This window comes from Sinocyclocheilus anshuiensis, unplaced genomic scaffold, assembly GCF_001515605.1.
Source record: "Sinocyclocheilus anshuiensis isolate Anshui unplaced genomic scaffold, SAMN03320099.WGS_v1.1 scaffold834, whole genome shotgun sequence".
In the NCBI taxonomy this organism is placed as follows: Eukaryota; Metazoa; Chordata; class Actinopteri; order Cypriniformes; family Cyprinidae; genus Sinocyclocheilus; species Sinocyclocheilus anshuiensis.
In genome coordinates, this window is record NW_015540885.1 from 748,255 (window position 1) to 758,909 (window position 10,655).

Sequence of the window (10,655 nt, forward strand, 5' to 3'; positions counted from 1 at the left end):
GAATATATATATTTTTAATGCATATTGTAGTATATTAAAAATATATTTTATTAAAGTATCTTAAAATGTATTTTAGTATATTTTTATAACATATTTAAAAACAGTGGTTTTAGAAAAATGACCGCATCAAAGCTCACAAATTCTAAAAAAAAAATAATAATAATCATAATTTTTGTACAGTGAGCACAGAATGGCACATTTGACCAATCAGAATCAAGTATTCCACATGTAACCTGATACTTATGACTAGACAACATTGAGTGTTTAATGTATTTTTCTAATATAAATGTAGCTTAATTAGTTTCCCCTGTATTTGTAGTGACAAAAAGTTAAATGCCACTGCTGCTGATTGACAAGATCTATGACTTGTTTGTTTCTGTAAATATGAAATGTTGTGTGAAGATTGTTTTCTGTCTTTTAGGATGTGTGTATGAGTTGAGATAGAGCTCAGGCCAGTGATGGAGGCAGGACTGAACTGCAGCTCTCACTGTGAGTCTGGTGTCTGCTTCATCTATCCAGGAGTGAACAGCCAGCAGGGCTGGGACGTCCTGCAGAGACTCTGTGCGCTCTCAGCGGTACATTCACACACATTCACCCCCGTCCACCACCGTACACTCGAGACAATCACAATTACATTCACAAACAGTGGGATCCACAAGTTTGAGCGAGGCCACTAGTGAAAACACTTTTATTTTGTATTTTTCTTATTTGAAGTAATGAATGACGTTCTTTTCAACTTTCGATTCATCAAAGAATCTTGAAAAAATGTATCACAGTTTCCACAAAAATATTTAGCAGCACAACTGTTTTTAACATTATAATAATAAATATTTCTTGAGCAGCAAATCAGCATATTAGAATGATTTCTGAAAGATTATGTGACACTGAAGACTGGAGTAATGATGCTGAGAATGCAGCGTTGCCATTGCAGGAATAAATTACATTTTAAAATATATTTACATAGAAAACAGTGTTTTTTCAAATTGTAATAATATTTAACAATATTACTGTCATTACTGTATTTTTGATCAAGTAAATGCAGCCTTGGTAAGAATAAGAAACTTTAAAGAACATAATCATACCAAACCCAAATGGTAGTGTATACATTCAGTATATTGTGCTGTTTGTCTGTGTCTAGAGGGGTGTGGATGTACAGAGTCGATCGCTGTCTCCTGCTCTTCGTGCTGTAGTCTGGACGCTGCTCTCTTGTGGGATTCTGCTGGCGCTCTTCTTCCTCATTTTCACACTGCGCTTCAAAAACAACAGGTACAGGATCTCTTCTGGATCTCAAACATGATTTTATTGCTTTACAGGTGGTCTTTTTGTCCAATGACTATGGCTGCCAACATGAATTTTGATTATGTACCTCTGACACAGGATAGTGAAGATGTCCAGTCCCAATCTGAATGTGTTGACTCTCTGTGGCAGTGTACTCACATACAGCAGTGGCTTCTTATTCGCCTTGGAGGAGAGAGCACCGCTGTCAGGAGCAGGATCAAGAGCTGTCTTACAGGTACAAACACACACACACACAGACACACACACACACACACACACAGGTTTGTTTTTGTGAAAAGTGGGGACATCCCATAGGCGTAATGGTTTTTATACTGTACAGACCATATATTCTATTGCCCTACACCAACCCTACCCCTAAACCTACCCCTTACAGGAAACTTTGTGCTATTTCAGATTTTCAATACACTCCATTCTGTGTGATTTATAAGCGTTTTGGAAAGTAGGGACATGGGGTAATGTCCTGAAAATTGTCATTATACAAATTTATGTCCTCATTTGTCACAAAAACGCTCACACACACACACACACACACACAAGGTTATTTAGGTAGACTGATGGAGTTGAGGTTCAAAAACTAAGACCCTTTTCTCTATGTACCTGCCTATATGTAAGTATAACTAAAGCAGTCCTATAAATCACGCAGCTGGCTTTTTGTATAGCTGGCTTATTGCTCTGAATTGCTAAATGACGGTTTACATTTTACAACACCATAAACTTCTTTTACTTTACCAAACATGTTTAGCAGAATTCTTGTTTACTTTAAGCTGTAAGGCTTCTCAAACCCTACATCTGTGATTGATTACATACCTGTTTTTTATGCTAGAAATGTCTCTGGATTTAGTTTTAATGTGTATGTGTGCATGTATGTGTGTGTTTGTGTGTGTGTGTGTGCGTGTGTGTGTGTGTGTGTGACTAGTTTAAGTGTTTATGTAGTTAATAAAGTCTTACTTGTATCACATTTGAGGTTGTGTGTGTGTGTGTGCGTGTGTGTGTGTGTGTGTGTGTGTGTGTGTGTGTGTGTGTGCATGTGTGTGTGTGTGTGTGTGTTTGTGTGTGTGTGTGTGTGTGTGTTGCTGTTTTGGATGGATTAGCAGTGGTTTCAAAAAAGAAAAAAAATATGTTCAAAAGTTTGGGGTCAGTAAGATACAAAAAAAAAAATAATAATACTTTTATTCAACAAGGACACATTAAACTTTTCAAAAATGTCAGTAAAAATATTTATGTAAGATTTCTATTTCAAATAAATGTTGTTCTTTTGAACTTTTTATTCATCAAAGAATCCTGAAAAAAATCTATCACAGATTCCACAAAGAATATTAAGCAGCACAACTATTATTTTTATTAATAGTTATTACTTATAATAATAATAACTATTTCTTGATCAGCAAATCAAGCATATTAGAATAATTTCTGAATGATCATGTGACACTGAAGACTGGAGTAATGATGCTGAAAATTCAGCTTTGCATCACATGAATAAATTACATTTACAATATATTCAAATAGAAAACAGTTATTTCAAATTGTAAAAATATTTCACAATATTAGTGTATTATTTAGAATGTTAGTGTATTTTGTAAGTTGTAAAAAGAAAAATTAGCATTACTCTGTATATAACTCTATAAATTCATAAACATGCTTTTGCTAAAAATCTACACACAACATTGTCTTGGTGACAAATCAGCAGAATTTTCATCAGCAATGTAGAATACATGAGAGACAACCAAATATTTTAGTTACCAAGGCATTAAAATTTTCAGTGATGATTGAAACTCGCAGCAGGTCATCCTTATTGTTGAGCTCTGCAGTTTAACAAGTTATTTGATGTCCTGTTTTTAGACTTCATTGTGGATTTAAACAAGTTCCAGGTTCAGTTGAACAAAACAAACAGTGTCATGATTTGTATGGTTAAAAGTTGTTCTTGCATTAAATATGTGTATCTCTTTCTGAACCGTCTCAATTTCCATCACAGGTGCGGATGTGGACACTGTGTATCGGCAGCTCTCTGGTGTTTGGCCCCATTCTTGGGAAAACATGGCGGCTCTACAGAGTGTTCACTCAGCGTGTGCCAGACAAGAGAGTGGTGAGCTGTAATATATGTTTGTGTATAAACAGGCTATGAATCATTGGTTGATATCGCTGGCTTCAGCATAGTGCTTTGTTCGGTTGTGTTTCAGATTATTAGAGACATCCAGCTGATGGGTTTGGTTGCTCTGCTGGTCCTAGTGGATGTTGTTGTTCTAGCAGCATGGGGTCTGACGGATCCGATCAAGTGCTCTCGCTCTATTAGTGCTATGGTGAAGGTAGACCCACTTTTTAAAGAATTTTCACATAGCTCTTGTTAAAAAAAATCACTATAGAGGTAGTCCATGTAACTTGTGCACTGTATTTCAAGCCTTGAAAAATTATGTAATAGTTCTGTAAAAGAGACACATTTGTTCAAAATCTAATTGCATACTTAAAGCAAGGAAATCATACTTAATTTTTGAAGCCTCACAGCTATTATTTAAAAATAGAGGGATATAAAGAGCCATTAAAAGGATGACTGATGCAAGCTCAAATCATTTATGGCATGTAAAGTATTTTTTTGTTGTTGTTTTTTGGTCAGGTAGTGGAGCGGGATGCATCCTACTCTCTGTCCCAGTTGGACTCCTGCTCTTCTCTCTACTCGGACCTGTGGGTAATTCTGCTCTCTGTGCTTAAGGTAAAATTCAGATTTGCCTTCACAGGAATCAATTACATTACATTAAATATATTAAAATCGAAACGTTGTAATAAACATTGCAATAATATTATTATTATTGTTTTAAAATAAATGCAGCCTAGTGAGCATAATAGACTTCTTTCAGGAACATCAATAAATCTTACAGACCTGAAACCTGAAACCTTTGAATAGTAGTATCTGGATGTGTTACAGTAATGATAATTAATTTGTAATAATTATTTTTCTATAAATATTAAATCATTTATATTTAAATATTTTTAAACATTTTATATATTATATATTTTTATATTTTATAGTATTTTTATATTATTTTATATTATTTTATAATAATTATATATTTTATTATTTTGGTATTGGGGTAAAATAAAGAGACATCAGATTCCCATGCACTATATATATATATATATATAGTACACAGGTATATAGTTTATATGCTTCACAGTAGTGAATCTATTTGTCTTGCTTTACACTGACTCTCTTTGCTGTTTTGCAGGGCAGCCTCCTCCTGTACGGCACTTATCTTGCCGGCCTGACAAGCAATGTGAGCTTACCTCCAGTAAACCAGTCTATGACCATAATAGGTGCTGTCTGTCTGGTTACCATGTCGAGCGCAGTGGCCGTACCTGTCTCTCTTTACCTGAACGCCTGGCCCAATGTGGTCTACAGTGTAGTGTCTGGAGCCATCTTCATCTGCACAGTGGCCATAAACTGTCTACTGTTTGTACCTCAAGTACGTCCCAGTAAATTCACTGGCAATGTCTTGTGATTTGCAATCACACTTCTGGTGTTTCTGGTCTGAAAAAACTTAATCAAGAGGCTTATGTTGATGTACAACCGGTCGATAAATCTAGCACAGGAGAGGAAGCGGGTGATGAGTCAGCATCAAACATCAAATGTGTTTACACAATGTGTCATGTACGTTTGGAGAGGACACTGCTAATGTCAGCTCTTTGTGACAGTGTGGATTTTGGATAATATTACACCAGTGATCAGAACCAAAGAGCTCTGCATCTGTGTATTATGAGTGTGTGTGTGTCTGGTTAAGATAAAAAGGCTGGCATAAAAAGGGAAACATTTGATCAATGAGTCACACAGGCCTGATAATACCTGACCAAATACCAAAAAAAACTGCACAATAACTAAATCATTCAGTAACTGAACATCAGCAAAAAACACTAATGTATGTACAATAATGTATATAATTTGATACCCTTGTTGTATGTACATCTCATTATTATTTGTCCCTTTAGTTGACCCAGTGGAGGCAGTTTGAAGAGGAGACAAACTCTCACTCCAGTCAAATGGCCAAATACTTCAGTAGTCCCAGCAAGACCACACACTCCATGTACAGCGAGGATGAGATCTATTATCTACTTGGAGAAAATGACTCAATGAAAAGACTCATCAGTGAGGTAACAATAATTATTACATTTTCATTGTTATTCAAAGCAAAGTGATGCACTTTTCACTTTACTTTTGTTCCTTTTAGTATATATATATAGCATACACACCACAAAGTAGAGGGATGTGCTTTTCTAAAGCCCACAGTATACTTTGCTTGTCCACATTCTGTGTCATCTCACAGACCCATGTGTGGTTTAATTTTCGTCATAAGCTCCAGTCTTCTAATGTCCGCACATAGCCCAGTTTTTCTGTTTGCGAGGAAAACAGCGCATGTGTGAATGATTGGCAGCTCAAAAACACACATGGCAAACACATCCATCCATGCTCACAGTATATTTGGACCTTTACATGTGTCTTAAATTCTAAAACTAAATAAAGAAAATTTGTGTTTGAAATGTTGGCTTAAAGAAAGTTTAAAAATAAATAAATACAGTAATCTAAAGATTGTTTAAACCATATGTATTTGAATACAAAATACTGTGTAGTTGCCAGGGTGTTCTGCTTGGTTCTGAATGGTATTCTGAATAGACAAATAGACAGGCAGGTGGGTAGATAGACAGAACTACTCACTGATCGACAGACAGACAGACAGACAGATAGATAGATAGATAGATAGATAGATAGATAGATAGATAGACAAACCAACATGAAATCTTTGAGTTCATTTGATTACACTGATCTGAGTAAAGCGATGGAACTAGTTTTGTCCACACAGTGATTACTGGTTAGTAAGTGTGTGATGATGAATTCCAGCGTTGGGTGTGGACAGCAGTGTGTTTTGCGTCACTACTCCATGAGTGAGTGATCCTTTGTTTTACATTTCCTCAAGGCACTCCTTTGTGATCTCACATCCTGTAAAATTGGCACCTAACCCCTAATACCTACTAGTGAACTGAGTCGTTCTAATGACCGTGATTAGGGTGATGAGGTTTTAAACCATTTTTCCCATGTGTCCTCCATATTTGCAGAAGAATGCTGTTATTGATAGCCTACAGGAACAAGTGAACAATGCCAAGGACAAGCTGCTCAAACTGATGACTGCTAGCCACCCCTTGGATAGAGAAATGGACTCCTCCAACACTAACCTCAACTCCACCTCCACCCAAACAACAGTGGTATCTCCTGATTCTCCAACTCTTCTTCTAATGAAATACTCAGAAGTTGCTCCCACCAGAGCTCTCGCTCCACCTCCCTATGTGCCTCCTCCACCACTTCCCGCTCACACTACCTCACAGCAAACATCCTCTGAAGGTCCAGTAGCTACGGAAGTTCCTCCTTCTTCACCACACCTGAGGTCTTTACGTCCTCAAGATAACTCTTCCAATGAGGTCTCTCTGGTTGTGAGTCTGAATGGAAACACAGAAGAAGAAGTTCCAACCATGAACAATCTCAGAAACTCAGGTCTTGGAAAAGAGATTTCGGAGAAGCCACTAGATGTGCCTTCGGATCGAACCAATTTAGCCCAGGGTTCCTCTCCACTAGGTCCCGCTCGATGTAGTTCACCACAGGTCGAGTCTCCAGTGCCATCGGCTTCTGTTGAGCTTCCCGCCATGTCACCGACGGGACGACAAGGTTTTGTAACTAATGAGCAGCTGGTGGAGATCTTGCAGGACCTGAGTGTGGATGCTGTAAGTAGCTCCGCCAAGTCCCACGACCGGGCGCGAAGCCCGTCCCTCAATCCAGATGAACTGAGCACGGCTCTTTCTCCTCGATCTCCTCTACAGTTCTTCTTCCCCACCATCTCACCCTATGTCATGCGTAAACGCAGACCACCTTTTTACTCCTCAAGAGGTGTACCTCCCCCTTACTATTTTCCAGGCTTGGTTCCTCCAGGGCGGAGGAGGGCACCAGCACTACCAGACCATGGAAAGTTGAGGGACGATGACTCTCAAAGACAAGACTTGTGGCATAAGGGAAAGAGGAGGAGAAGGGGTGAGAAAGCACAGGCTCGATGTGGCTCGGGACAGGAGAGTTGGGAATGTTCTTCTCACAAATGCTCCATTACGCCTTTCACAGGACAGGTTCCTCAGCCTGCCTCTGCTGGACTGATAGAGGGGGTTAAACACTCAGAGGAGCCATATGACTACTCAGACTCAGACTCCAGCAGCTCAGAGGACTACTGTTACTACCAGCGGCCTTACTGCGGGGCCTGTCATCAGCTCTACGACTCCACAGACAGCCTCACCTCAGGGACCTCTGACAGCGAGGATGAGGACTTCTACAAGTCAGCACATCCTGCTGTAAACTTTAAAGTGGACCTTAAACCAACCTTTGTATGAACAGACTGCACATCCACTATTTGTATTTGAAGTGGTGCTCTTTTTGTTTTGTCTGGATTTAATTATTCAGATATACACTACTGTAAGAAGTTTTTTGAAAGAAGTCTCTTATGCTCAGCAAGGCTGCATTTATTTAAAAAATATTTTCAAAATTCTTTATCAGAAATACAGTAAAACAGTAATATTGTAATATCAGCATATTAGAATGATTTCTGAAGGATCATGTGGCACTGAAGACTGGAGTAATGATGCTGAAAATTCAGCTTTGCATCACAGAAAAAAAAATACATATTAAAATATATTTGAATAGAAAAGTTATTTTAAAAACTACTTTATATAACTTTAAAAAAATCGTAATCCTTCCAAATAATTTGACCCTGTATGTTAAAAATGCACTTCATACAGACTTGAATACCCCTCTTCTATGATGGCCATTGTTATTTAAAACTTACATGTTTAATAAAAAAATATTTAGGCATTTTTGGTGGTGTCTAAAGTCAAAAATATCTTGGATGGTTAATAAAAAATGTCCCATTAATAGCTAAATTCTAAAAACAAAAAAAACAAACAAACTGTGAGTCAAGGTCAGTATTTTATTTTTTATTTTATTTTTGGCAAGGTTCAGGTTTTCAGCTGTCAAACTGAATCTGGTATAATCTGGAATACTGTTTTTTTAACATTGAAAAATATGTTTGAAAACTATATTATACACACATTTTATTAATTTGATCGATCACATTTTTAGTAAAAAAAAATGTATATTATGAAAAGGAAAAAACTAAATTGAACATAATGTACTGGGCCATAAAGTAGTAGTATGGTGGTCTTGCTTACCTCTTCTCTGATTAGCATAAATAATGAAAATGAGCCATTTGAGTAAGTGGAGATGGAAAGTGAGCCAATACCAAGACTGTTTGTTAAAAAGGGTATTTGTTTACACGTATTTCTTCAAGAAAGCTATTATATACAGTTTCAGGAATATCCATAAACTTTTTATGCATTTCAAAAATTTCTAAATCAAAATTGTAGGTTATGGCTGATTTTTAAAATCTTATTTATAATTTATTTAGAAAAGCTGTGTAGCCTAAAAGAGAGATTAGATGAGGAAATTTGCAATGCAAATATTGTAAAAACAAAGCAAAACAAAAAACAAATCAAAACAATCAGCTGTGAAGTTAGCTTTTAATGTGTTTTCTATTGTTTTCTATTGAATTCTTACTAAGTGCATTGATCATTTCAATTTGCTCTTACAGTCCTGTGTGATATTCAGTAGGCTTTCCTAGAAATTTAATCTTTCCAATTGATAAATCTTTTTTCTTGCAATATTAAAATGTTTTATTTTGTGCTACATAAAACATTCCATAGTCATTGCTTTGGTTTTAATATAGTACTTATTTTTGGCTATTCTTTTTGGTGTGTGTGGAGTTTTTATAGAGGTTCTATGTTTACCGAGGCTGTTATATATTTGTTTATCTCCATATTTATCTAATTTAAACTCTAAGGAGGAAATGTGACTGAAGAACTTGAGCTGCATCGTTATTTGTTTAAACAGTGTTTTTTTATTTTTGCATGTATTGCATTTATGTAAATATTTTAGTATGTGTGAATGTTTATATCTATGTGTCCCTCTTGTAAACATGTTTTCTCTATGAACCTAAGTTTGTTAATTGAATCTCTCTTAGTAAGCTATGAACATCTTCAGTACAAACACATGAACATGATTGCATACAGATACTAAAATACTGAATGTAAGTGATGAGATGTGTGTTTATCTTTGTTTGTGCATGTGAATAGATGTGTGTACAACTGTGTATATATACATATGTGCATGTGTGCAAACACACATCCACACTTGCCCAAGGAAGTATTTGCAGTAAGGAAAAAAGAACTTGCATTATTTGCATCACATGCATCACATGTTCTATTGCAGATTTGTGAAACATCATTGTAAAATGCTCCCAAAGCAGCAAGATCACATCACAGAAAATAGTGATTTTGAAGTGCAGACATTGTGAAACATTCTGCATAACATACAGGATGTACAGTACAATGGTTACAAATAAAACATGCACTGTAGTTCTAAAAACCACAATAATGTTGATGGCCGGGGGAAAGAGAGAATCTGCCCATCTACAAAATGTAAATAAGCAATTATGTTGTATGCTGAGTTATGCAAGCCCACCGCAGGAATGTGCAGTCATTTTTAGCTGAAACATGCCTATATTATGTACATCATCCTTGCATTTGGATATTTATACTTCCCTGCTATAGTAGGCAAAAAGTGTTATGTTAAATGAAAACCTTCAAACAATTTGCTAATGCATAAGACTGCATTTAAAAGCTGTCAGATTCTAAAAGTGAAAATAAATAAATAAAATAAAAAAAATGGCAGGCCACCTATTTACCAACACCCCAGTAAATTGTTTTCCTGATTGTTCTTAGTACGTCACAGGTCAAAGAATACACCGTTCAAAGGACAGAGCCAACATGGTAGGATAGTTGTTCGTCAAATTTCAAATTCAGTATTTACTATAAAAATATAATGGTGCGGCACCCATTCACTACAGAGGATCCATTGGTGTGCAACGATGCAATGCTAAATGTATGCAAACCTGTACGAATGAATGAACAAACTCATACAAACTCAACTATTGATGAACTGTTCATTTGAGCTTTTAAAACTGCCCCACATCTGTCATCAACCTGCTAGTAATGTCAGACACGGTTTGAATAGAACATGTTCCAAAATGGAACTGCTTGTATGTAAGGGCCAGATACACTTGCGAATGACATAGCAGTTTTGTTTTAACTAGAGAGTTAAAAGGTCAAAGTAATTCCGCTGTCTTAGCGTTGTGATGCTACTGTAGCACAGTATAAGATGCACATTCACTGCCAATCTTACCGAGTCCTGCTGACCTAAGAATATATCGGGCAAAATGTTGTATAAC

The 10,655-nt window shown here is 36.5% G+C and overlaps 1 protein-coding gene across 1 annotated transcript; it reads left to right on the forward strand.

The window, feature by feature from the left end:
- Nucleotides 1-431: 431 nt before the first annotated feature.
- Nucleotides 432-7,717, forward strand: LOC107688682 (probable G-protein coupled receptor 156). Its single transcript, XM_016486404.1, has 9 exons — nucleotides 432-575; nucleotides 1,139-1,266; nucleotides 1,378-1,513; nucleotides 3,272-3,382; nucleotides 3,477-3,602; nucleotides 3,908-4,003; nucleotides 4,518-4,754; nucleotides 5,275-5,436; nucleotides 6,397-7,717. The coding sequence occupies exons 1-9, from the start codon at nucleotides 459-461 to the stop codon at nucleotides 7,705-7,707; spliced, it is 2,424 nt and encodes an 807-aa protein (XP_016341890.1). The 5' UTR covers nucleotides 432-458; the 3' UTR covers nucleotides 7,708-7,717.
- The last annotated feature ends 2,938 nt before the right edge of the window (nucleotides 7,718-10,655 follow it).